Consider the following 27,273-nt stretch of genomic DNA (forward strand, 5'->3'; position numbering starts at 1 on the left):
CTGGCCACTTGGGTGGGGTTGAGTGGGGGCGCGATTGTGAGTAGCAGCCGCCGGACGCTGCAAAGGGCGGCTGCAACAGAGCGCCGGCGGGGGCAGAAAAGGGGCGGCGGAGGGCGCGGTGGGGGAGCGCGAGGCGAGTGCGGGGAGAGCAGAAAGGACTCAAGCCTGAGGGGAGTAGAGAGGGAGAAGGGGCAACGCGAGAAAACTAGCAGGAGCCGGCGTTTCCTGGCAAGGGAGGGTGGAGGCGCGCGGGAGAGAGGGAGGGCGGGGGGCGCGGGGGTAGGCGCGGGGAGAGAGGAGTATAACTCGCCGGCCGCGAGGAGCGGGGGCAGTTTCGGGCGCCGAGGTCTGCAGCCAGCGGCAAACGGAGTCAGGCATCGGTTCAGACTGACAGCAGAGGCGGCGAAGGAGTGCGTAGCGGAGACCAGGGGTGCGGAGCCCGGAGGCGGCGGCGGGTGAGCGCAACTTCGCACGGCCCTTCCCAGCTCCAACCCCGGCCCAGCACTTCTCGGAGGGTCCCGGCAGTCGGGGCCAGGGAGTGCCTCTACGGACGAGCGCCCCGGCGGGCGAGAAGATGATGATGATGTCCCTGAACAGCAAGCAGGCGTTTAGCATGCCGCACGGCGGCAGCCTGCACGTGGAGCCCAAGTACTCGGCACTGCACAGCACCTCGCCGGGCTCCACGGCTCCCACTGCGCCCTCGGCCAGCTCCCCTAGCAGCTCGAGCAACGCTGGTGGCGGTGGAGGCGGCGGCGGCGGCGGCGGAGGCCGGAACAGCAGCTCCAGCAGCAGTGGCAGCAGCGGTAGCGGCGGCGGGGGCTCGGAGGCTATGCGAAGAGCCTGTCTTCCAACCCCACCGGTGCGTATTTCTGCATAATCACCGCTTAAAGGCACATTTTGACAGCCCCCTTTATCTGCTTGATGTTTTTTTCATGTCTGCACAGCAAATCACCCCACACCTCCAACCAATTTTCCCCCCTCTCTCTCTTAAGTATTCAGTGGGTCTTGCCTTTCATATTAATTTTTATGACCTGGGATGTTGCCTTTGCGCGTGTTGTGTTGTGTTGTGTTTCGTTGTGTCTACAGGCTCACTTTCCTCCTCCTCCTGCACTCTCGGCTTCTTTCGGTGGCTTCTCTCTTTTTCTCTTCACCTCCTGGTTTCAGGATTATTATTATTATTATTATTATTATTATTAATTATTTTAACGATCTGGGAATGTTGTAGGCGCGGCGGCGGTGTCGAGCCCTGGGCCTGGGCTTCCGGAGAGAGCGCGTACAATTCCCTGCTGAGCGTAATGTGTGCCTTCTACTTGCAATTGCAGAGCAATATATTCGGTGGGCTGGATGAGAGTCTGCTGGCCCGCGCCGAGGCTCTGGCAGCCGTGGACATCGTTTCCCAGAGCAAGAGCCACCACCACCATCCGCCCCACCACAGCCCTTTCAAACCGGACGCCACCTACCACACTATGAACACCATCCCGTGCACGTCGGCCGCCTCTTCTTCGTCGGTGCCCATCTCGCACCCTTCCGCGCTGGCAGGCACGCACCACCACCACCACCATCACCACCATCACCACCACCAACCGCACCAGGCGCTGGAGGGCGAGCTGCTGGAGCACCTGAGTCCCGGGCTGGCCCTGGGCGCTATGGCGGGCCCGGACGGCGCTGTGGTGTCCACGCCGGCTCACGCGCCGCACATGGCCACCATGAACCCCATGCACCAAGCAGCGCTCAGCATGGCCCACGCGCACGGGCTGCCGTCGCACATGGGCTGCATGAGCGACGTGGACGCCGACCCGCGGGACCTGGAGGCATTCGCCGAGCGCTTCAAGCAGCGACGCATCAAGCTGGGGGTGACCCAGGCAGATGTGGGCTCCGCGCTGGCCAACCTCAAGATCCCCGGCGTGGGCTCGCTTAGCCAGAGCACCATCTGCAGGTTCGAGTCCCTCACACTGTCGCACAATAACATGATCGCGCTCAAACCCATCCTGCAGGCATGGCTCGAGGAGGCCGAGAAGTCCCACCGCGAGAAGCTCACCAAGCCTGAGCTCTTCAATGGCGCGGAGAAGAAGCGCAAGCGCACGTCCATCGCTGCGCCAGAGAAGCGCTCGCTCGAAGCCTACTTTGCCATTCAGCCTCGGCCCTCCTCTGAAAAGATCGCCGCCATCGCGGAGAAGCTGGACCTGAAGAAAAACGTGGTGCGCGTCTGGTTCTGCAACCAGAGGCAGAAACAGAAAAGAATGAAATATTCCGCCGGCATTTAGAAGACTCTTGGCCTCTCCAGAGACGCCCGTCTCTTGTCCCCCCTTTTCTCACCTTCTCTCTCCTGCCTCTTTTCACTTTTGGCGACCAGAAACAATTCCAGTAAATGTGAATCTCGACAAATCGAGGACTGAAGAGGAAGCGAACAAGCGAACAACTGAGCCCAAGCCGGTGAGAATGTAAGACAGTTTCTCAAAGGAAAGAATAACAAAAGATGGCATTTGTCTGTTGTAGCAAAGTTGTACCTTTGAACCCCACCTCGGATCCTTCAGAGGAAATGTGGAGATGGCTGTTTGCAGGAAGGCAGACGAGACAGCCTTTAAAAAGTCCACAAGAATGATCAAGTAAGATTTGTTTTTATTCTTACAGACATCACCCCTGTTCAAGTTGAAAAGTACACTTTGCAACTATTTTTCAGAAATAGAAATTGATTCAGGACTAAAACTTTAAACTAGAGTTGATGCTCAATGTGATAGAGACATCTCTAAAGTATTTTGAATTTTAAAAAAAGATGGCAGATTTTCTGCATTTACACTGTATATTATATATATATTTTTATTGTGGTTCTTACCCCCTTTTTCCTTCTCTGAAGTGTTAATGCTTAAGAAAAGAGTTGCGCCTGCTGTGTCCACTGATCTTGAAAGCTATTATTGGTTATTGCAGAACAACCCTCTCTGTAAATTATTAATTTATCTCTCTAGCAACTTAATTTTGTGCACATTCTAATTAATTAAACTTCTTTCGTCTAAAAAAAGTGGGGGAAATGTATAGCTAGTAACATTCAAAAAATTTTGTTTGATGAGTTTACCGAATTTTTACAGCTTTCCTCCTATACTGTGTTCCTTTTGACCCATTTGTATATTCTCACTTGAATGAAGATTGTTTTTTTCTTTGTTTTTACTGGTAGTGTTCTGATTTGTGAGTAGACACTCAGTAATGGATGTCTTAATCGTGTAGACCTGATTCACTGTCTGAAGTATTGTTTACTTCGTTACATATTTAATGGGGATTCCCACATTGTCCCCATGACACATGAGCGCTCTCACTTACCCTTACACACACACACACACACACACTCACACACACCTCTAACAGAAGGGAAGAAGCAGTTGGAAGCATGACTGATGCACCATTTTCTAGCTTTAGGTGCATTTGCCACTTGGTGTTTGCCCTTCGCATTTTAAGATTTCACCAAGGTATTTCAGTCTTCCAGTTTTCAATTGCTTTGTTGGCTACATGTTAACATTTATAGGAATCCTTCAGTTTTTCCTTTTGGAGGTTTGTTTGTAGAAAAACTAATTTGAACTATAAGAAAGACAGTGCACTGCTTGTAAATTCACATTGTTTGGAAAAATTCTTTTGGAACAAAAAATTAGGTACGTGATAACTGGTACCTTATCTACTGTAAATATTTCATTAAAAATGATGCACACATAGATATATTCTTACAAATTTTGCTGTATTGCTGTTCCATTTGAGGTTCTCCAAAGTCTTGAGTTCTGTATATGGCCTGGTTTCTTGTTTTTATTAATAGATGGTTTATTTACTATGGTAATGTATTAATTTATTTTTGGTGTTGTTTGATTGTCTTTCATTGAAGAGATAATTTTAATGTTTTATTGGGAACGTATGCTGCTTTTTCATTAAAATATGTTATTAAAATTAAATGGCTTTTAAAATGTGATGTTATTTTAATCATTTATGTGGGAAGTGTTTTGGTGGGAGACTTTTTAAAAGGAGGAAGCACATTTTGATGATTTATTAGGGAGTGGTTGTTATGAAAGTATAGCTTGGACTTAGTAGGGGCTGTTTCTCTGGTAAAGTATTAAAGAACAAGGTTTATAACAGCTTTTTAATAGTGAGAGCTCATCTCACAGGATACTTCACTTTCCTGCCCAGAAGAAATTACGATATTTGGCTCCAAATATCTCCCTTGGAGTTCTTCCTTCAGACTTGCAATAATTCTGCAAAAAGAATCTTTATAAGCAGAGATATTGGATGGAAACAATTTCATGCATTCCCTCCCATCTCTTAGGAGTAAAAGTAAGAAAGGAACTCAGCTTACTTTTTAGCAGCTCTAGGAGACTGGGTGTGGCAAGAGCCAAGGCCTGGTCGGAGGAGTACAGCACCCTGGTTGAGGCCCAGAAACGAACCCACTATAGCCTTCAGTTTGGTCACCACCACGGGAAAGCAACAAACCCAGACAGAGCAGGAAGCACCTGAGTTGCTGGCTTAGGAAGTAAAGTCTCTCTCTCTCTCTCTTCCCTCATTTCCCATGACCTTTAAGGAAACTCACATGGCAGAGTAGGGCTGAGGAAGAAATGCTATGTAGTTAGAAGTAGCAAATTTTTGCCCTCTTCTGTGATTCACCCTGACACCAGAGTTGGTGGGAAGTCTGTCTGACTCTGGTTTGGCACTGACACAAGAAAATTCATCATGCTTGATGCAGTCATTTCTTCTTCTGATCCTAGCTTAAACACATCTCTCCACTATTTTAATAATATTAAGACTCCCTACAACAGTTGGACAACATACTTAATATCAGGTTTTCAAAGATTTTTTTCCCTCAGTAAGTGTCTGGTTTAGATATTTGTGTTATTAATATCTCATACTATTAATTAATATAAGAATATCACGCTAATCTATAGCTCAAATGAGAGGAAGAACTAGATCATTCTCCGGGAGTAATTCTATTAACCTGAGCTGTGACTCCTCTGATATGGAACTATCTTGAAATGTTTCTTATTTTGGAGACAAGATTAGGAAATACCCTATGAGTCAATGAAAGTTGTTACAGTGACTCAAGTTGGGATTAAATATTGTTGGAAATATCATAATTTCTGGATGTAACAAAAAGCGTTGTGAAAGTTAGATGGAGAATGGGTGGAAGAACCCCTTTTTATCACTGAAATAAGAAAGACACCTGAAGAAACACAATCTGAGTGTCCATTAGAAATAATGAGATATTGCATAGGTGCCTAAGAAAACATTAAAACTTGTAGGAATTTAAAAGAAAAAATTGTGAGTTCAAGTATAGTAATACTGATGGTTTAATTCTATTTCTGTCTTGAAGGCTGAAAGTTTCTTCTTCTGTTTCCCTTTGTATTCTTAGATTCGGTTTTCCTGAAAGTCTTTTCAAACAGTCAGCATATGCTGAGTTAAACTCAGCTCGGTACAATGCTGAGTACTAATTTCAGTACCATGGATAGTAACTATAGCACTCAGCTCTACTCCAACTCACCTTTGACCAAAAAGTTTTTAGCTAGCTAGACAACCTTCTGCTTTCTTTCTTTCTCCAGAGTGGAGAAAATGAATAAAATGACTTGAATGTGCAACAGATTCAGCTGCTTATCTAGGATAAAAATGATATTCAATAAATAACACCGTTCCCTTCTCATATGTGGATTTTTAGTGAAAGCGAGTTAGCTGGCAGGAAATAAGACAGATGTGCTAGTGTCTTATTTCTACAAATATAGCATCTATAAATGAAGACAAAAACACTGTAAAAGTAGTAGAAATTGAGAAACATATTGGACAGAAATAAAAAGGAGTTTTAAAAGTGCTTTTGAAGTATATGACAGCTTGCATATGTGCATACATGCCTAAGATTTTTGTGAGAAAAGTGACATAACAACAACTATCCATATATACTTCCATAGTTGAGAGTAAAGGCTTATGTTTTCTCCTGATTCACCAGGTGTTCTTTGTCTCTCGTGTTCCTGGACTTTCAAAAGTACATCGCATTTTGTTAATCTTCTCTGTGTTAGGGTAAGAGAAAACTTTCTTGTCTGCAAAATGGAAATATTTTCATTCTTAGAGCATGCTTAAATATGTGTTGTATGGGAAAAGCTGAAAAGAAATACATTCTGAAAGTTTTTACTAAAGAGAGTCGCAGAGATACAGAGACAATACCAAACCAAAGAGATTTGGAGAGAAGAGGTTGGTCTTAAAGAAAAAATTAAAGCTAAGAATAGGCTGAACCATGTATAAATTGTTGAGAAATATCCATTTGGTGTTGACTTTCAAAATACTCAAATGGATAAGTAGTAGAATGTGTCTGAAAATTCTTGTCATATCAATCAAATCTGCTGGCATTTATGACTTATTTCCTAATTTTCCCCAAGGTCCACAATTGCTATTTTGTTGGAAAGAGATATATTATGAATTGACTTAGTAGCACATCTAGACATCTTGAATATTATGTTTCAGTATTATGTAGTTTATTTTTTAGACTTCCCTAAAAGCAAATGATCCAATCTTTTTGTTCAATGTGGTCATCTAAATCCAAACTGAAATGGAACAGAAATGATCATGTAAGCCCTGGTTGATATCTAAGCACCCTTCATAGCAAAACATTATAACTCCATCCAGAAAGAAGTAAGTTTCTTTCAGATATCTGACATTACATCAGTTGATCGACTTTTTATCAGATTATGTTTCATTGACACATAGCTTGGGGAAAAATAATGTAAGTATGAAAAAGCAAATGAAGTAGTTAGGATTTACATACAATGTAATACTCTTCTGTTTTCCATAAAGTTGATTTTTAAAAATAAGTGATAGTACATAACACCTTTCAATATCAAGGAGAGATCCTGTTACTTCTCTTTGTGAAGAGAACTGAAACTTTTTCAAGATAATTGAAATTTGAGGGATAAAAATGTTTTATCTCAAACTTCAAATAAATCAATTTATTTTGACCTATCTATTCGAGAAGCTCTTGAGAGACAGTGAAAAATGCATAGAAAAATTCTCTTGATTTAAAAAATAATATTATTCAGAGAATGAAGCTCAAATTTTTCGAGGTAGGCAATGAGAGTAAGTTTAGAAATTTGTTTTTGGAATTGTTTTGCAAAAACCCTTTATATCTCTAGGTAAATGATTCATATTAGAACTCAAAACTTCACTTTACTTTTCAGTTGGTCTTGGAGGGGGTTGCTGCAACAGAAGGGGAAAAAAGTTGGATTGGTATCCTGTAGGACAAAAAGGAAGATAAAGGTTTTCGGATAGTTATGATGTTCCTGAAGTCCACATTTGTCAGGAGACAGACTGATGGCAATGAGAAAAAAAAAAATCACTAAATTTCCCCTGCCTTGCCCCTTTAAAGGAGTCATTTCCAGTACTGAAAGTCTATTATGAGTGAATTAATAAATTACACAGCAAATTATTAAATCCAGATAATTACAAGGAATAAGTAAGTAATCATTAGTTATCTCAGCTAATTACTGTGGGTCAGAGCCAGCCGGAATGTGAAATCCTCCGCGGGAATTGAAATTAACTTTGCACAGTAAGTCTCTCTGCTTGACATCCCCAGTCTGTAGGCACATGGCAGCTCCCCTGTGAGCCAGTCTTTCTATTTAACTTGGAGAGAATAGAAATAAAATTAAGTGGTGATGTGATAATAGGAAGCTGCTCAGAAAGCAAACTGTGGGTTTTATTCTGTACTTTCAACGCCTGGAGATGAAAAGCTTTATTTACACCGTTTCAAAAAAATTTAAAGCACCCTTGTTGAGATGGGCTCCCCGAACACACATGCACACATATCTACAGTCGACTGGTGTGACAGTCAGATTAGCAGCACATGAAGAAGGCTGAAGAAGAACAAACGTTTTGAGCCCTCTCTCTCTGTCTCTCTCCCTCCCTCCCTCCCTTCCTCCTTCTCTTCCTCCCTCTTCTCTCTTCCTCTCTCTCTCTCTCTCTCTCTCTCTCTCTCTCTCTCTCTCTCTCTGTCTCTCTGATGTGGGGAAGGGGGAAGGCAGCAGTCAGAAATAAAAAAAAAATATTGCTCTTTGCTTTCATTCCACACAGTGGAAAGGCTGTGGAAAAGTGCAGCCTGGCCTAATAATCTGTTTGTTTTGTTTTTGTTTGGGTAACAATATGCTTTCATCTTGCCACAGGAAGAACCAGCTTAGTGCAAACGTTGTCTCTCGTTGATCTTTTGCCAGATGCTTCGAGAACTGGTGTCACTTGTTTTCTTCTCATACAGCATCACTTTCTGAAGCCAGCCTCCCCTATCCTCTCTCCCTCCACTCCCACCAGCCCCTGAGGCCTTCTCAAAGGGCAGAGAAGAGGGCAAAGCCTGGTGCCCGTTGGAAAGTGGAAAATACATCAGTGATAATGTAATTGTGTGTATCACAGGGCTGGGAAAGCCTGGACATACCAAGAAGAAAAAAATCTGCTGTTAATGTATTAAAATTAGGGGGGGTAGAATCTAAGAGCTTTTTTTTTTTTTTTTTTTTTATCAATTGCAATTAGATGGACAGTCTTTCCGCTCATTCCCTGCTCTAGTCTGGGATGATAATAAAAATTTAATGAAGCCTGGGACGAGCAGAGAGCTCTGTCTAGGGACCGTGGAATAGAATATTTTAACTGTACATTTATACCAACTGTCTGGCTTCAAAGACGTGACTGCTTTTAATCTCGAATTAGAAAACCACAGACTTGAAATTAAATATTAGATACCCCCGGATCCCCTTCCTTTCTGAAATATTGTCACGACTGTTTTCCTCCATTGCCCCGTAACACACATATCTTAGGTCTCCAATTACATTTCCGTGAATAATAGATGGCTTTGATAGGGTGCAGTATTCTGGTGCTTTTGTGTTTTTGTGTGTGTGTGTGTGTTTGTTTTTTTAAAATAGAGTTAATGCAATATTAATTGGCTGTAGATGTTATAAGAATGCACAGCCCCATTTTCAGGAACAAATCGATGAGATAGGGATGCGAGAGAGGGAAGACGAAGGCTTTTCCCAGTGTAGGTCACTTCTTTGCGGAGAGTCCTTCTCAGAGCTTTGGGTAAGTGAAGAGGCGCCTTAAGTTCCGCAGTCCCAGCTGCTCAGGCTCTGCAGCCTGGAGGCGGGAAAGGGAACAGTGAGACTGAGAAGCAGGACGCGGGGACAGGCGATCGCCCAGAAGCTTTCCTCGCTTTTGGAGGCTAATGCTACGCGCCCGCCTGCGGGGCTCAGGCGGCACCAAGGAATCAAGATCCTCGCCCCCACCCTCGGACTCACCACCTAATGCTTTGCACAAGCTGGCCTTGGGTTCCCTGCCAGTCCCGTCTCCCCTTTCTTCCCCTCCGGTTCCTGGTGTGCACTGGTGACAGACGGTTTGGGAGAGGGTGAGGGGCAGAGTCCAAAGGGCTGGGGGTGCGTGGGATCAGAGCAGAACCTCCCTCCCTCGCTGGAGGAGCTCGCCCGGGCCCCAAGGGGCCCCCAGAGCTGGGGAAGCAGGCGCCTCGCCAGGCGCTCAGCCAGGAACCCGCAAGAAAGAGAGACCCGGGCGCCTCGCCCCCTTGCATTTTACTAATCACGTCTATTTAAATTCTAGCGCGGTCCGCCGCGCTCTCACTGGGAAAGCTCTGGAGAACTGGACCCATCAATTATTCTGAAAAAATCCCTGACTACGTGAGGCTTCCAGCCAGCCGGAGGGAGGCGGCGGGAGGAGGTGGAGAACCCAGCCCCTACCCCTCTCCCCTCCTCTCCGTCCCTCCCAGCGCGGCCTCTTGATATACAATCAACTTCAGGGTTCTGGGGCCCCAGGGAGCCTTGCGCGCATTCTCAGGGTTCGAGCTTTTGTGGATGAGGAAGGAAGGTGGTGGTAGAAGGTTGAGACCTGGCCTGTGCAGCGCATCCGCTTCCAGAGCTGTTACCCCTTGTGCACCACCCCTTTCTCACTTTTTGCCAGGCCCCTAAAGCTGGCCTAATGGTTGGGGGCTGCTGGGCACGGAGCAGTTTCTACTCGGCCTTCCTCTGCTTCAAGGATAGGGCCTTCGGGGAGAGTCTAGCTCAGAAACTTTTTAGGAACCTCAGCTTAAAGTCCTGTAGCACGAACCCCATCCCCCATTCAGGCTCCAGGATGCCCCGAGGCCGAGCTGCAATCCAGGCGCGCAGCTGGAAGAACGCGTTCGCCCTAAAGTAGGGAGGCGAGTGAGCCTGGCTAGTAATTACTGCTCCCCCCACCCCCGCCCAGCTTCACCCGCCCCCACCCCGCGCTGGGTCTGCAGCCATTACTCCAGCTGTCACTCGGCGGAAAGCAAGCTCCCTCCCCCCAGCCCCAGAATTGGCTGTAGCTAACAGAAGCCAGTGCCCCCCTCGCCCTCCCATAGGGTCTGGATCGTGGCTCTTAAAAACTTGTCCTAATTTTTCATCAATACTGTACTTCCTCTTTCCTCGCTCCCCTAACTTTTGCATTTTCTGGACCCTGGGAGCATACTCAGAGTCTTATTTGTGTATATGGGTGAGGGTTTTTGCTTTTTATCTCTGGTGGTGGGGGGCTTTCTGAATAATTGGAGGCAGCAAGAAAATGAGAACTGATATTTTTGAGAGAAGCCAACTAGCTTCTGAAATTGTTGTAAGATGCCAAGTCGTCCTGTTAAACTAACGGGGTTTGATTTTTTTAAAAAAAGTTACTGATGTGTTTGTAAGTGACTAAAAGGCTTAAACTAACACCCTCTGTACGATTCGTTCAGGGCAGTGTTTGTGTTCTTGGAAGGCCTGAATGACTCGGGTTGGCAAGGGACACCTGGAGATGCAGGGTTAATACACATAGGGCTGGACAGTCCTACTCTCCCTGTGGGCTACCTTGACTTTGTTAAATGGCTGTCTGCATTTCTGTGCCTTTCGGTTAAACTGAGTGAAGACTCACTGACTTCCAGAGGCAGAGTAGGTCATGGTTTGGGGAATTATTGGCCGAGTGTGTGATATGATAGAGGTGAAGAATCTTTTTGCAAAAACAGTCACATGACGCTCCAAATTCAACAGCAGTCCCAAGCCCAAAAAATATAATAAGGCTTCTGACCTTTGCGAAGAAGGGGCACCTTTTGTGCTCACTAGTTATAAACCTAGGAGCCCCTATTTCTTGCACTGGGGTGAGGGTGGAGTGTCTCTCCCTAGGTGGCAGCTGGCTCCTTGGTGTACCGAAGCAAGGCCTGGATTCTAAAGGTTCTTTAAGAACTGACCTGAACCAAAGCATTTTACAACAGAGTGAAGGCACCTTTTGCAGCATAGCAGAGGGCCATTGTATACCCCCTATCAGCCATGCTCCATGGACATGCAGATTCCAAGATTCTCAACTTCAACTCTGGCATTTTCCTCAAAACTTCTCACCTGCATCACACACACACACACACACACACACACACACACACACACACACCACAAAGCAACAAATGGGCGCACTCCAAGCCATTCTCCTGCAATACCCCCTGCCAGCATGCTTGGTGAAACTTTTCAAACTCACTCAGAATGCCACTTTCTTAGTTTTACCAAGACGCTTGCTTCTCCTGGGAAGGTGCTTGAGACTCCTCTTTCTGTGTATCTTTTTTCAAAGCACCTGATGGGGCTTTTACCTTTTGTTTGCTACAGGTGTCTTGCCTGTGGGTCCTCCCTTTACGCAGAGCCCAACACGGTGTCTTTTTGGCAGGAGCACTTCTGGCTCCAAAGGTGGAAGCCATCTGCGTTTCCCGGGGAACACAGGGGACCTGGCCTGCAGCTGGGCTCAGCAGAGACAGGCAGGGATGAGGATCCAGAATTAAAGTGAGGATCTCTTTGGAAGCAGTGTTCAGTGCTTCAGTCTTTACCCTCTCCAGGGTTTTGTGGTGGCTTTCAGAGAGGGTAGCCTGGCTAACTGGTTTTAAGTCCCATTTTGGTACCAACTCCAAGGTACCAAGTAATGGTGCCTAAGCGCTAACTTTCCATTTCAGTTTCTGGAGGTGACATTTTGTCACCTTGAGCCAGAATGAAGGCAGCTCCTTTCTCCTTCACCTCCAGAGTGTTAGGATTTTGTTGGGGAAGAGAACTCGGCCCCTGGCTTTTGAGCTAGAATGTCTGATTCCATCTGGGAAAAGAGCAGTTTGAGGACCCTGGGGTCCCCACCCTTAAATTAAATCTAACTTCCCCTAAATAGTCCTACTGGGTTAGGTAAGAATTGGTTGGCAACTTACACTTTCTTTCATCAACTTTTCACTTTACAGCCCTGAAAGCTTTTAATTACAGTATTGTCAAAGGGGCCCATTCTTCCATTTCCTAAATCATTTCATTGATTTTTTTTTTTTCTCACACTGCTTTCCTTTTCAGGGAGACTTATTTCTTTTTCCCTGGGATTCACTCTGGATTTGAAAGGTGAATAAGAAAAAGAGGGAATATGTGAGGGGGAGATGGGTGGCTAATAGAAGAGTTATCTATCTTTCCCCAGGGAGAGGAAAATAATGCAAAGATGACCACATATGTTATCTCTCTATCATAGATCCTGCAGTGTAGACATGCAAAGAGAAAGAGGAGCTATAATAAAATAGAAGGGCATCAGTGCGGGGAGCTAGACCAGTTTCATTTTGCCAAGTATTCTCAATTTGTTCTGAGGAGAGGAGCAGACATATCTGGATAACTGGTAATTAGACTCAGTAATATGCATTCATTCACTGTAAAGAAATCACAAAAGATGTTATAGTAGATCAAGTTTTCTGAGCTGAATGTGGCACACACGGCTTCTAATTCTGAAAAGCTCAGTCACATTTCCTCTCAAAACCAGGCAAGACTAGAATTCTTTGGTTCTGTCATTAATTTTGTTATTAAGGTAACTCCAGGTTTGTTTTTCAAATAGTAGTTTTACCAACCAGTTGTGGCATCAGTGCAGAACACAAGGTACCCAGTGGAGAGCAGAAATGAGCAAGAGGTTGCTGTCAGACAAAGGGAAAGCTGAGGCTGCTGTTTCTGTTTCCTCCCATTGCTGTAGAATCCTAAACTAGAAGGTAGCAGAAATGTCCGGATGTTTCCTACATGGCCTTTTTGCACTAGCAATGTGTACAATTGGGGAGGAAGTTTGGAGGGGAGAATAGACAGATTTAATTTAGGTTAAGAACAATTGTATTTACTGTACCCCAATTTGAAACTACTTCATGACTCAGTAACGATGCTCCTCAGCATCGTTTAACTCCACCATTTAACTCGCGGCCATTAGGTATCAGTTACTGCAAGATAAAATGATTTAATCAGCTAGGCGAAATCTCTTTACTGTTCAATCCTTCCTCCTTCCATTTTCCCCTCCCCCTTCTCTCTTTTCTCTCCTCTCATCTCTCAAATAGCTTGGATGAGGAAATCTTAGAAGCTGGTGTCACTGTTAGAAGCAACTCACTTATTGGGGCAGAATTTCTGTATCAACTTTAATGCTGCCCATGAGTTGCTTATAAAAATGATCCCCCCAAATCTGTATTTACCTTGCATGTGAAGGCAGAGGAAACTATCCTGAGATGCAATAATGCTTGGCTTTCCTGAAACAGCAAGACTGAGTTTTTATTTGTTTGTAACTAATAATAAACAAGCCATTGACAAGCTAGAGTTGGGTGTCTATTTAGGTTTTGCAAACTCACTCATACAAACTCTTTCCCCTTGTTCAGGAAACGATGTTATCCCTGAAACTGCAGCCAGATGCAGCTCCAAGCAATCCCAGTGTTACATATGATATTTCCCCCAGCTGGCTGATGGCAAGTAGATGTGATAAAGCAGAAACTGGACACAGGTAAGACCATCTTAGGCTAACTCTTCTCCCCAGCTTCCCATTAGGTACAATGAAAGGAATAGGTTGGAAGGAAACAAATTTTAGGAATCAGTCACCAAACCCTTTTGTACACTCTGATGACTTGAGACCTAAATCTTTTAATGAGGGAGTGTTGGATGGCACAAATAAATAATATTTATTTATTAATAAATAAATAAATTGAAAAACTAAAAAGCTACAATATCTCCTCCATTTTGAATTGGGCAGGTATTACTGTTCCTCCAACCTTTCTGTTTGAACTCCTTCAAGTTCTCTTTCACCATTCTTCCTCCCACCTCACCACTACTACACTCATCACTGTTCTCCTCCTCCTCTTCTTTCTTCTCCCACTCCCTTCCCCGCTAGCACACTCTTGCAGGATGCGAATTGTATGCAAAGCTAGGAATGAGATCTCAAGTGATTTCACAGTGAGAGGATTCAAAAAAGTGATACACAAGGCTTAGATCCCTGAAAATTGTCTGGGATATGTGGTTAGGGAGCCTGTGAAGCAGATTTGGGTCCTAGTGAAGGATGGAGCTGTGACTGTTCTGGGTATGTTGGTGGGTGTGAGGTGCAGGTCAGAGGGGGATGAGTCTGAATGCTTTTCTTTTTTTTTTTTTTTTTTAACTTCTTTAACCATGTGGGGGAGGTGCCAAGGACATTTTTACTCTTTTGCTTGAAGAAGGCTACATCAACTCTAGAAGTTACCATATTTACTACCTAAACACACTGACTTTTAGATGAAAATGCCATCAGTTGTCTCTGCCCAGTTCTATTGCAGATCTATTAATCATATCCACAAGGATTGCCAAAATGGCAGGGCTCTCTTCGCTTTTCAGTTTATACAGAACAGAATCATTTACATAAAGTCCTTAAGGCAAATAACTGTTGGGGCTCTAATTTATATCTGATCGAAAATTAGCCGTCATTATGCGCTCCATTAGCAGCGTCTTTAATGTGCTTCTAAGCACCATTTGTCAAGCGGCTTGTTAATATCCTTCAAGTCTTTAAAGTTGAGAGCTCATTAAAGAGTACGCTCTGTTATTGATGTAATTTAGATGAGTTTGGAAGAGCAAGTACACCATGCCTTGAATGGGCAACCTCCAGAAGCCAGGGCAAGGGGGCATTTGGTCACCAAGTTCACTTTCAGTGATCTCCTAGAAGCCTTCATATTTCTTTGAGTGCAGGTCTCTGAGTCCTGTGAGTGTGTTTTTGAAGGCCCTCTCCCTGAGCTGGGTGTAAGTCATTCATTTCTTTGGGAAGATCTATATTTGTCTACAATCTACCCTTCTTTAACTTCTCAATTCGTATTTACTTTGGCTTACTGAACCTTATGAGAAGAGTTTGGGTGGGAAATGGGCCCTAATCGAATGTTCTTTATGAAAGGACTCACCAGTTTCCTTTTTTCCCCCTCTTTTCACCTCCATCTTCTATTTACACTCAGTTGTTTGCTTCCTGAGGTTTCCCCCTTCATTCCACAGAGTAGAGGAAGTAAATATCCATTGAGAAAACCATAGGCTTAAAGACAGAGATACTGTCTTTAAACCTATTTTCACTGAGGTACAGTAAACCCGCTTAATTATGTACATATTATTACATTATCTATCAACCACCCCATCAGAAGAGCATAAAGGCCAATAAATTACCTCAGTTATTTATCTAAAAATCCATATATTTTGTCATTTTCTTTCTGGAGGAGATTATGTTAGTGTAACACAATAAAGAAAACCATTAGCACAGCCAGAAAATTGCAACTGAGTGCAACAATAATTCCACTAGCAGGAATAAATAACAGTTAGAAAGCTGCATTTCTGTCCGGGATTTTCTGGTAGGTTGAATCAGCTTCCTCTTGAATCCAGTCTTGAGTGTATACAGGAATCCTGCTATCAGGGGGGTTTATTCCGATTTTGCATGCACCCCCATCTCTAAATCTTACCTTAAAAGAAAAACATTCAAGCCACCATGATTTTTGAACCCCACTTCTATTCCTACTCTAAATTCATTTCCCCTCCTGAGACCTTCTGGGGATTCAGAGATTAATGCAAGATAATGAAAGACATTAGGCATTTTATTCCCTCCTCTAAATTTCCAACATTCTTTCAGTCTTACAAGCTCGGATGTGAAGGGGGTTCTCTTTTATCACACAGACGTAAAAATGGAACCAAGAGTTTAGGAACTGGACTTGTGCGGGGCTGGTCCAAATGCCTCAAAGTCTTCTCTGTCCTCACCCCCTTATCAGAGATAAGAATAATCTCATTTTCATTATTTGTTGAACGGCTTATTCTTGCGTTCCACGCCTTAAAAGAGTTCATTACATACACACGGAGAGAGAGAAGGGAGAAAGAAAGATATAATAAGATCAATTTAAGGACATATTGAGGTCATATAACAGCACAAATATTCTCAAGTGCTCTGTATAATGTGCAGTGGGGATTTTGGGCAGTTTTATTGTGTGGTAGGATCCTCATCTCCGTTGTTTTTTACAGGATTCCTCCAGGCTAAAGTAATAAAGCGAGTAATTAGAATGCTAAAGACAGATGTAAATAACAGGAATGAGACAGCGGTGACAGATGAGCGGCTGGGTCAGGAAGGAGCCCAGTTGGTGGAAATGACACCGCTTCCCCGCTCCGGGTCCCCTCCCCCACCTCATTCGGGTTTTCTCTCTCGGCCTCTCCTCCCTACTCGCCTTGGCCTTAGGCGGCCGACCGGGGACACACCGGTCAAAATTGCGTTTGGGCGGCGCGGCGATGCTGCGGTCTTGGGCAGCTGCGCAGGGGCGTCCCGAGCCCTGGGAGCCGCAGACTCGTCCAAGGATCCGCCGCTTGGAGGGTGCCTGGGCCCTCCGGGGACCCCTCCCGGGCCGCCTGGACTTGCAGGTCTCCCGCGCCACCCCCACCCCATTCCCCGCCTGCGCCCCCTGCTGCGCTTCGCCAGCGTCCGGCTGCAGCCTGCCGGGGACCGCGCGCGGAGTGAACGGGCGCGGCAGCCCCTTCGCTTTCCCATCGACCTCGCTGCCTTCTGGCTTTTCTCAAAGCCTTTTTTTTTTTTTTCCTCCAGAGCCAGGGCGCAGATACCCCGGCGATGTCTTCGCCGCCCATTTGACCGAGGTAACCCAGGCCTGCCCTTGGTGCCTCCGCAGGCCGCTCCACCGCGGCCCAAAGCCAGGGAAGCGTCCCAAGCCCGCGAGGTCTGCCACGGAGACCCGGAGGACCCGAATACTCAGCGGAATGCCACCCCAGCCGGGTTCTCTGGATTCCCCTCCGAGGCCACCCTGCGGAAGCCTGCCGTCCCCACAGGCTACCTCATGTAACTGAGACCTAAGAAAAAACTCTCCATACCTTTTGACAAAAAGATGTACCAGAAGCAATTTGCCTTTTCAAACCAACTTACCAATCATTAGTCACGTAGGAAGGCAAATCCAGTTGGTAATTCCTAAGTGGATGAGTTTCATTTCCCTCTCAACAATGTAAATGGGTTACACGGAAGTTAAAAAATGGTCAATGCTACTTAACCATTATCTTTGACATTACAGCAAAAGAATAATCAGATCTGATTAAAATCTCATAATGAGCAGGTCCTTTCGTTACTAAACCCCATAGATAATTTGCAGAATTCGGTCGCCAGAGAGATGCTCTTCCTCCTGCTTAGAGGAACCTCAGTCCTAAAATTGGGCCCTGTTCAGGTTCGTTTTAAGATGAATGTCAATTCTAGCGATATTGCTGCCCTTTGGAGTGACTGTGATTTAGACTGAAGTGACCGTGCATCGCCTTTCGCTTTAGAGCATTAAGTGCCCTGAGTACTCTTCAAATGAACACGTGTGCACACACGCCTGAAACAAACAGAAAACTCGAGAGTGAACCAAACTAGCCTAGGAAGCATCTCTACTCTCCACTGATAATGTTGGGCCTGGGTTTGGGGTTTGTGTGTGTGGGCGTGAAGCTGCTTATGGAACAGTGACAAGCACACAGTGTCACTGAAGGATTCTTCTGCTACTTCCCAGATTATTAAAATTAGTTCTGCCCACCAGTGGAGGAAGAAAACCTCTTTTCCAGATGTTTTAAGGAGGATTGCAAATGGGGAGGGCCAAATAAGAGAATATGTCTTGAGACACCAAGATATAGGCCAATCAATTTTGGTTTTAACTAAACCAAATCGAGAAATGGATTTTCATCATTTGCATCAATAACTGCAATAGATACAGCTCTTAACCTGTTTCTCACCTAATTCTGACTATTATCTTATTTTGAGTTAACATTTTTTAGGTTTTAAACAACTGTTTCTTCCTCAAAGAGAAAAGAGCACAAACTGGGCAATATCTGTGGCACATTTATGAAGCTGGTGAGGATGGAACTATTGCTCTCAGGCTCTGAGACCAAGTCTGTGGGCTACATTTTTTGAATCTATTGTTAAATCTATACCTTCCAGATAGAGGTGATTAAAGAATGAGCACTCTTTCCTAGATGAAAAGTTTGTCAACATTGGTGGGTATTGATTAAAGATCACCATAATATTCATGCAAAATTGGAAGCCTACCCTGCATTATATATATACGTGTGTGTGTGTGTGTGTGTGTGTGTGTGTCTTTATGAAACTGGAGATCTGCTCCATTGTAAAAGAACTGGGCTTAAAAACTGAATTGGGCCTAATACTAATGCTTCTAGAGGTACATAACAGATAAATCCCCTCTTTTTGTGAGTTATTACATTTGATTTTGGAGAAAAAAAACATTGACACATTTACAAACTCAGTGTGCAGCCTCAGGACCTGAAATGTAGGTCTGATGAGGAATTCCGATGTAGTCATATGTCTGATAGCAATCTTCACTTACATTTCTATGAGAAAGCTTAATATGTTTTGTCTGAGAATCAGAGGCTGGTGCTGTTGTTGGTCCAGGGGAGGGAAGGGTGGGAGCAATGTCTCAGAAAAGGTTATGATGGAAATATGTGAGGTGGCCCAGTGCTGGGTGTGGATTCCTTTTAGCTAAGCCATGGGGCTGGAAATGAGGAGAGGTAGGAGAAGGGTGGGGAGGAGTGAAAAGTCCCATTGAATTGGACTTCCTCTGTAGGAAGTGAGAATCATCCACTTTCCCTGTACCTCTGTGAAGGACCTTTTCTGCATGTAAAACTCTTTTCTGTTATAGAAATCTCAGACTTTAGGTTGCCGCTCATTAGTGGGTAATGAATTTAGTGGGTTATGACTAGCATCAAGAACATTTAAGAACACGTTTTTAAAAACAGAGTAGAATACAAACAGTCACTAGGGACCACATGCTCTGAGAATGAGTTTTGTTTGATAAAACTTTAGTTGTATTTATATTTGTATATTTATATTGGGCCATGGCAGAAAATATACTTTTTACTGTGTGTTTTACTCAAAACCGTTTGAGAACCATTGTGACTGGGCCTAGCTCACTTCCTTTCTGAGTCCCACCAGCCCTTAGTGGTTTATCAGTCCTTTTGCTTCATTGTCACTTATTGGTGCTACTTACTGAATGCTCCTCTAGTGCTTTCCTGTGTTATTAACTTCTCATGTCTATTTCTTTCTAATTGAATCTGAACTGTTTCAAAGCTGTGTACTTTAGGCTTCTTTGTATATTTTATGGTCTCTGAGGTGGTTCTGTACACTGTAGCAGTTGATAAATGTAGGTGGCTAATTATGTGCTTGACAAAATCAAGTCTGATCTAGGGATGCTTTTCTTTTCTTTTTTTTTTCCCAACTTTTATTTTAAATACAGAAGGTACACATGCAGATTTGTTACATGGGAGTATTACGTGATGCCAAGGTTTAGAGTAAGGATCCTATCACCCAGGTAATGAGCATACTACCCAATAGGTAGTTTTTGAACCCCCATTGCCCACCCTCTGGTAATTCACAGTGCCTATGGGTCCCATTTTCATTTTCATGTGTGCCCAATATTTAGTTCCCACTTATAAATGAGAACATGCAGTATTGGATTTTCTGTTCCTGTGCTAATTTGCTTAGGATTATGGCCTCCAATTTTTCTTAATGTGTTCTCTGCCTCCACTAGAGGCTCACTCCTGTCCCCTTGTTACTGGCTCTCATAGTGCTTTGTAGTGCCTTTGTGATACTTAGTGGAGTTTGACTACAAATATTTATGTGCTAGGTGATTGTTTCCTCCATCAGAGCATAGACTTCATTAGTGTAGACCAGGTCTGTTGAGCTCATTTGTACCTAGCACAATCCTTGGCACATGGTCGAAGCTCAATAAACACTTGTTGGCCAGCTGATTGACTAGTTGATGGGCGGAATGACATAACGAATGACCAGTCTTTGTTCTGGCAGAGGCAGCAGACCTTTTATTGCTTGCTGGCAGGAAGGTATTTTGCTAATGAACTTAGGATGAGAAGGAAAGACTAATAACTAATAATTTGAGGAAATTAAAACTTTGCGTGTGTGATATTGTCTTGTCCTTTTACAGCAATTATACTAGCAGTATATTATTTCGGTTCGCTTGTGCCTAGCTATAGGAAAGGGCTCCTGTACAAGAAACAGGTAAGTGGATGACGTTTTTGCAATTTTTGAAAAACTGTTATGGAGAAAAGGGATTCTACTGTATAAGATTTAGTTTGTAACTTACACTAGACATCCTTTTTAGAACTTGGAAGTTGTTTCCTTCTTGACAGAATGAGAATCCTTTTTCCATTAGATAAATGAGAGCTGCAACTCTGTGAATTTCCTTTTCTTGGCTGACATATACTGCAGACCTGAGATTTGGGTTAAAATCCAGTAGGTGTTTTCAACATACATTTTGTTTTGGAATATTTATCTTTAGTTCTTTAGTCTTCTACAACTTGCTTTTTTATTGTTTGTTTTTAATTTTCTTTTGATTAGGGGCTTTCTGGTTTTATTACACTTGTATCAGCATACCATAAAGGAAATGACATGTGTTGGCTTTGGAATTGGATAGACTTGGGTTCAAATTCTGAACAAATCAGCATTTTAATACTTCTTAGCTATGTGATTTTGGAAAAGAAACCTGTCTGTATCTTATTATTGTTGTCTGCAAAATGATATCAATACTACATTCCACATTGTTTTAATTATCGTCTGAAACATCACAGTATTTAGGACATTTTAGATACTCAGTAAATGTTAGTTCTCTTTCTATCCATTCATGATATGAAACTTTCAATCTGCTTTGGAAGGAGGTGGGTAGAACCCATGACAACAAAAGAGTTTGGTATGTTAATCTTATATTTTTTGTTTTTTTGAGAACCTGGGAAAATAATCTTTTTTCTCTAAATTACTTCATCTTCAAAATTCAGAAAATAATAATCACCGTATATTACTTCAGACAATTATGTATTAATAATATTGATGTATACACTATTTGATACAGTTCATGTATTACCTTAAGGATAATTTCAAAAAGGCATATGTTTATTTCTTTAAAAAGAGATAACCTGATATGCTGAGAACATCATTTCTGTTTTGATTATCAGGTTTTTGCATCAATAACTAAAAAATGTATAATTTTATTGGTACTTTAGTTTTAAGCTTATCATGTATTTATTGAGGAAATTTAAAAATCGCATTCTATGCCCTCCTAAGCAGTTACAATGTTTATAGAGAATTATGAAATAGATTACTGCTTCAGCTTTAGATACATAATTCTAAGAACATAGGTAGTGCTTTTAGTAGTATAATACTAAGATTTCAATACCAGCCAAATAGAACTGGTTAGGGAGGTACACAGGCTTCCGGCAGAACCAGCTATCAGAAATCAGCCAAAGATCTGGGATCTAGGAGGTTGATAATCTGGGAATGAGAAACCAGTTCTTGATGTTACTTCCAGGCAGGCAGGAGTTCAAAATACAAAGGATGAAGGTCATTCAAAATATACCATAAACAGGAACGTAGACATGAAAGGAACAGAGTATTTTTCTCTAGTTTCCTTTATACTTGTTGAATTCTCTATACAATCTGAAACTGAGTTTGAAGGTGTGTTCTGGAAGTAATTGAAATGTAGGGAATTCTGCTACTGTATTCATGGTTCAAGTGACACGTGAGACCTTGTATGACATGTGAGACCATTATATAATGCTTTTTTTCTCCCACCATGATTCCTGGAATTATTATGTTAATTAGTAACTTGAATATTTTAATCATTAAGTTAACAAAGCTTTAATAAATTTCAGATATTTTGAAAGATGCTGGAAATAAAAGATGTGTCCTACCTTTGAAAAGTTTACAGTCCTTTTGGCGAGAAGGACACCGGAAAAAATTGATAAGCAAATGATGAGTGCTTGTGGGGTTAGGTCCGGAGTGTTATGGCAGTAGAGAAAGTGCTGCATCAATTTGTATTTCATCAAACGATGATAAACCCACTATTACCTTTAACCCTGCAACACAAACCCTGACTTGACAGAGGCAGAATGAAGAATTTATTTTCTTCAAAGCCAGTTTTGGCTAACATAAAACTGTAGTTATTTGTTAAAGTCATGAGGTAACTGTAGAGATGGTTCAAGAAAAGAGTGTTTTGCCTTTGAAGCTTGCATATTTTTTCTCTTTCAGTTAGCCATTTCAAGTAGAATACTTTTTGATACACTTGCTCAAGAATTTCAGGTTTATGCACATTCATTGTAAGCATTCTTAGCCAAATGAAAAAACGCCTCTATTCATCATTCCTTTAATGAGAATAGATAATTTCTTTTGGCTTCTAGAAAGCAGAATATTAGAAGTAGAAGAGAAAAAAAATTCCTTTCCTTATTTTACAAAGATGGTATGGTCTTATTTTTAGAATCAATACATTTTTGAGGAATTGAGTAGGTCGCAAACTGGGAAAAAGTTTCTCCTTTTACTTTTTTGTGGAACTATATGATTGTATTTTCTGTGCTACCACTTCAAGATGTTTCACTTTTGTTATTTGCAAAATGTGTCAGTTCAATATTTTGGGAAAATGTTGTATTCAGAAGAGAGACAGCTACTGCATGCTTTAACAATTGTGGATGTGAACAGTGAACATTTTGCATGATAACCTCAGAGAGCTGTTAAAGTTAGGAAAATGATAGCATGTCAATAAGCTCGAGTTATCTATTTGAAAGTCTATCTGTTTCTGATTTGCTTTTAGTATATAAGAATCTGGCTACTGAAGTTGCCCTACATTTCCCAGCACCTAGGGATCTGTCTTTGGCAGTCAGCTGCCCTGCAGGACTTGGCTAGGAGCCAGGCCACAAGAAAAGGCAGTATGGAAGTGGAGTGAGGAGAATTAGTTAAGCTTTTAATTAATTCACCCTTTCCTGTTATAGGGTTGTATAGAGAATCACTCTTCAGTTGTATTTCAAACACTCGAACTCAGCCACATATTGGCAGTAAGCAATAAGCATGAAATAGCATGCTAATCTTTAAGGATGACAGCATAGACATATATAGCAAAGCTTCACAGAGATACTCAGCAGACCCAGGGGCCCGGAAGAATTTGTATAGAGATAGAGGGCTCTGAGGCATGTCAAGGCACTGGGAAGTCTACTTCAACTGGTATAGCCACCTTTCTGGGTCTGGAAGGCACAGATGATGTTTATTGAAGTAGTGAGACATTGGAACACATTCAGCTGACACATGTGCACATAACTAACCTGGATACATTTAGACATGCTCAGTTTACACTTGTAAACTATTACCTTTGTGAGTTCCTTAGTCTGGGTGTGTACTCTGTACCACTCCTCACTTAAATTTCCTAATTCTTATAGATCACAATTTTGGGTAGTCATACACCAAAGTGGCCACTGTTACTGAAGTCAATTTTTAAAAAGTAAGAATGCATATTGTTATCATATAACAAGAAGTCCTGAATGAGCACGAATCAAGTTGGTTAATCCAATATGGAAGGAACATTTTATCCACTGAAGAAAAGGAAGCAAGTAGCCTATTGCCTAGTGCAATATGAAGCATGATCTACAGAGTAGTATGGGTCATCTGAGTCTCAGAACCTTCAATAAGGCAGACCAGTGTAGGTAGTAAAGGCGGAAGAGTCAGGGATGCGGTTGGCAGCTAAGTCAGCTGCTGGTGATTTCTGTATTCTGTGGAGAGGCTGAGGAGCATGTGTGTGTAATAAAGATAATTTGATCTTTATTTATTGTCTAGGGGATTTTGTAGAGATTAAGCATGATATAAAAAGTGATAAAAGTTGACTTCTTAGGTTATATTTTTTGAATACAAATGATAGGATTTTAACAGCTTTGGTGTTTTTTTAAAAAGTCTGTCTCCATATTGTCAAAAGTAAACAACCTTCTTCTTTCCTTCCTTCTCTTCTTTCTCCTTTCCTTTCCCTTCTGTACATCCTCCTGCTATACATCATACCGCTCTACATCCTGTTCTGGATGTCCCCCTTAAATCTCTTTTCCTTCTTAACGTAGATTTTATCTGAAATCCATTTTACATTACAGTGGATATTTAAATTTTACTTATATAGCAAAATTTTAATAGCTAAAATGTTTCTGTGAAAATATAAATTGAAAGTGATTCTTTTTGTTTTTCACGGTAACATTTTGATTTTTTATATTACTTAGTATATGTAGTAAGCACATGGGTAAGCTGAAAAGTTTCAAATTCATCCTGTGAGAAGAACCCTAGAAAAAGAGAGTTAGTGAGCAATAACAAAAGATGTTGGATTTATTGTGTCCTATATTGTGCAGGACAGTAGCTAAGACTTTGTAAAAAGGCTTCCATAGAATAACCAAATGTTACAGTCAAAAGAAGCTTGAAAGATGAATTTAGTTCAATCTTCTCATGTTATAGGAAAAAAAGGTGATGTGACTTATCTTTGATCACACAACAAATTAGCAACATAGTTAGTACTGGATGGACTTCTGGTAGAATGAGTCTTTATTAAGTGTCTTTTCTGCAAACAATGACCTCACAAGAAATTAGGATAACATAAAAGCAAAATAGATTGTTACACGTATTAAACACTATATCTATACCTCTGTCTGACTTAGTTTCAAAGCAGTTTTTCATTTTGCTGACTGTGAGGCTGAACTCTAAGGGACCGTGGCAAGGAAATAGTCTATTATGTCTGGGTAGCATAATGAGGACGGGGCAGCCGTTGAGTGTGTCTCTGTCCCTGAAGCTGTCACATCCCTATTGCCTCATCTTGCCTTATTGACCTCTTGACTAGAAGATAATTCTTAATGACCTTCCTCATCCTCCAGAGTAGAAACCTGGAGAGTGACATGAATCATAATGCAGGGGGGTTGTGTTGAGGTTGGGAACGAAGAGGGACAAGTGTGGATGGGGAGTGGGGTTGGTGAGGTCTGCGTACATCAGGGCTTGGGGTCAAGAGAATGGAAGGTCCGAAGGGTGGGGAGATGGTTTCTAGACCTTGTCTTAGTCATAAAAAGGTCTAGTTGCTTCTATTCCATTCTCCATAGTTTAAATGTATCCTGACAGAAGTAACTGTGCATGGTGCCTCATGATGTTTGTCCCTGAATACCATATGTTTTAGATTCGGGAAGCAAATGCTCTCTTTTCTTATAATTGACTGGCTTGTACCCCATTCTGTATGCTTTTTGTTTGTTTGATCACTTCTCTAGTGTTGGCAAAGGCCATTGGATCTATACAATTTACAATAATATTATGAATAAATAAACTGATTTTGGGAAACACCTGGTAAACTTGGGAACATACAAAATTCTAAGAACACTCATCTGATACTTAAGTGCTTGAGTGTTATAGTTTTTAAATCTTGAAGTTATTTTCATTAAAATTATACATTTGTTATAGAAAATACAGAAATGATAGAAGAATATTTGTAAAATATAAGGGACTCAAAGTCTGTTAACATTTTGGAGTTGTTTATTTGTTTCTTCTTGTCTCTTTTTTTCTTTTTTTTTTCTTGAGACAGAGAGATGGGGTCTTGCTCTGTCACCCAGGTGGAGTACAGTGGCACAATCCTGGCTCACTGCAACCTCTGCCTTCTGGGTTCAAGTGATTCTCTTGCCTCAGCCTCTGGAGTAGCTGGGATTGCAGGTGTGTGTCATGACACCTGGCTAATTTTTGTAGTTCTTATTTTTTTTTTAAGAGATGGAGTTGTGCCATGTTGGCCAAGCTGGTCTCGAACTCTTGACCTGATATGATCTGGCCACCTCGGCCTCCCAAAGTGCTGGAATTACGGGAGTGAGCCACCTTGCCTGATCTCTTCTTGTATCTTTTCTATCTACTTATTTTTCCAGGTTTGTATATATACATACATTTGTAGTTTGCTTTCCCCCCACCCTTAGGTCAGGATTCCTGGTAATAGACTCCAGGTAGCAGGCAGTTTTCTTTATTATGGCAACATCATATTCTATTCTGAGGTTATACCATAATTTACCTATTTTTGTTGTTGTTTTGTTTTATTTTGGTGGAGGGGCATCTTGCTGTGTTTCCCAGGCTGGCCTTGAACTCTTGGACTGAAATGATCCTCATGCCTCAGCCTTCCTAGTAGCTGGGACAACAGGTGCCTGCCCCGTTGTTTTTCTCTTATTGGACCCTTAGGTTAATGACAAGTTTTGGTATTAGAAATGTTGTTATAGTATACTTCTTGATAAATATGACTTCTGAGTTTGGATTCTTTTCTTGGCATAGATCGTGGTAATGGATTTATAGGATCTTGTTTTACGTTGTCAAATTACTTTCCAAAAATGTAACGGTTTACACTCTGCATAGGACATCTGAAGCTCTGTATGTCAAGCCTCCCTTTTACTTCCTCTTCTGGTAAGAGTACCTGTCCTGTTTTGATTTATCTCATCCCAGTGATGGGATTTTGGGGCCTCAGGGTGCTGCCAGGCAGTAACATGCCTTCCTAGATCTTAGCAATTAATATAATGGGTACATGTGATCCAAACTAGGCCAACCAGACTTCTTCCTTTGAGATTTTATGTTCTGAAGCTTGAGATGTTCTGTCCTCTGGGGTTCCTAAGCTCTGATAATGTCACTTGGTGGTGTCTGCTGCTGGGATGCCTGACTTAGGGAGGAAACTCTGCAACTGGAGAGAAGGAGGAAAATGTAAAGAGAAGTTGAGACGAGACACTGTAGGTTGGGATTGGGGGACAAAAGAAGAGGAAAAGGAGGTGAGAGAATAGGGGAACAAGAAGAGGGGAGAAGGGAATGGGGGAAAGAAGTAGAACAAAAGAGAGAGGAGAGAGTTGAGTTTTTCTATCCAGTTATTCCTGAGGTCAGTGGCATCCATATTCTTTCAGTTCCTTGTGCCAATAAATTCTTTCATGTGATTATGTTAATTTAAACATAATTTCTATGGCTTGTCCCTGAAAGAGTCCTACTTTGCATTCCCACTTTTTTCTATAGTTTCAGTTGAAATTAAAAATCTACAGTATAAATTCCCCACTTGACCTTGTACCCATACCAAGTATTAATCATAATCAGCATCAGTATTAATCACAATGGATAGCCATGCTGGACTCAAAATGTTAAGTTGGTTGTAGGTCGCTTGAACCAAGATTAGTGACAACTTTAACCAGAAAT

At 42.3% G+C, this 27,273-nt stretch overlaps 1 protein-coding gene across 2 annotated transcripts; it reads left to right on the forward strand.

Annotated features, from left to right (window-relative positions):
- The first annotated feature begins 330 nt into the window (after window positions 1-330).
- POU4F2 (POU class 4 homeobox 2) lies at window positions 331-3,941 on the forward strand. Of its 2 annotated transcripts, XM_015139287.3 has the most exons (3): window positions 581-667; window positions 818-855; window positions 1,313-2,264. In XM_015139287.3, the coding sequence occupies exons 1-3, from the start codon at window positions 581-583 to the stop codon at window positions 2,262-2,264; spliced, it is 1,077 nt and encodes a 358-aa protein (XP_014994773.1). The 2 variants fall into 2 exon arrangements, with proteins under 2 accessions (XP_001098227.1, XP_014994773.1); XM_001098227.5 differs by having other exon boundaries at window positions 331-859; window positions 1,323-3,941.
- Window positions 3,942-27,273: the final 23,332 nt, after the last annotated feature.

This window comes from Macaca mulatta, chromosome 5 (genome assembly GCF_049350105.2).
Source record: "Macaca mulatta isolate MMU2019108-1 chromosome 5, T2T-MMU8v2.0, whole genome shotgun sequence".
Taxonomy (NCBI): Eukaryota; Metazoa; Chordata; class Mammalia; order Primates; family Cercopithecidae; genus Macaca; species Macaca mulatta.

Excerpts from the sequence above, each read along its gene's own strand:
- POU4F2 (XM_001098227.5), top strand. The coding sequence starts at position 575 with ATGATGATGATGTCCCTGAACAGCAAGCAGGCGTTTAGCATGCCGCAC. Across the intron at positions 860-1,322 it reads CCTGTCTTCCAACCCCACCG|AGCAATATATTCGGTGGGCT; the intron begins GTGCGTATTTCT and ends TTGCAATTGCAG.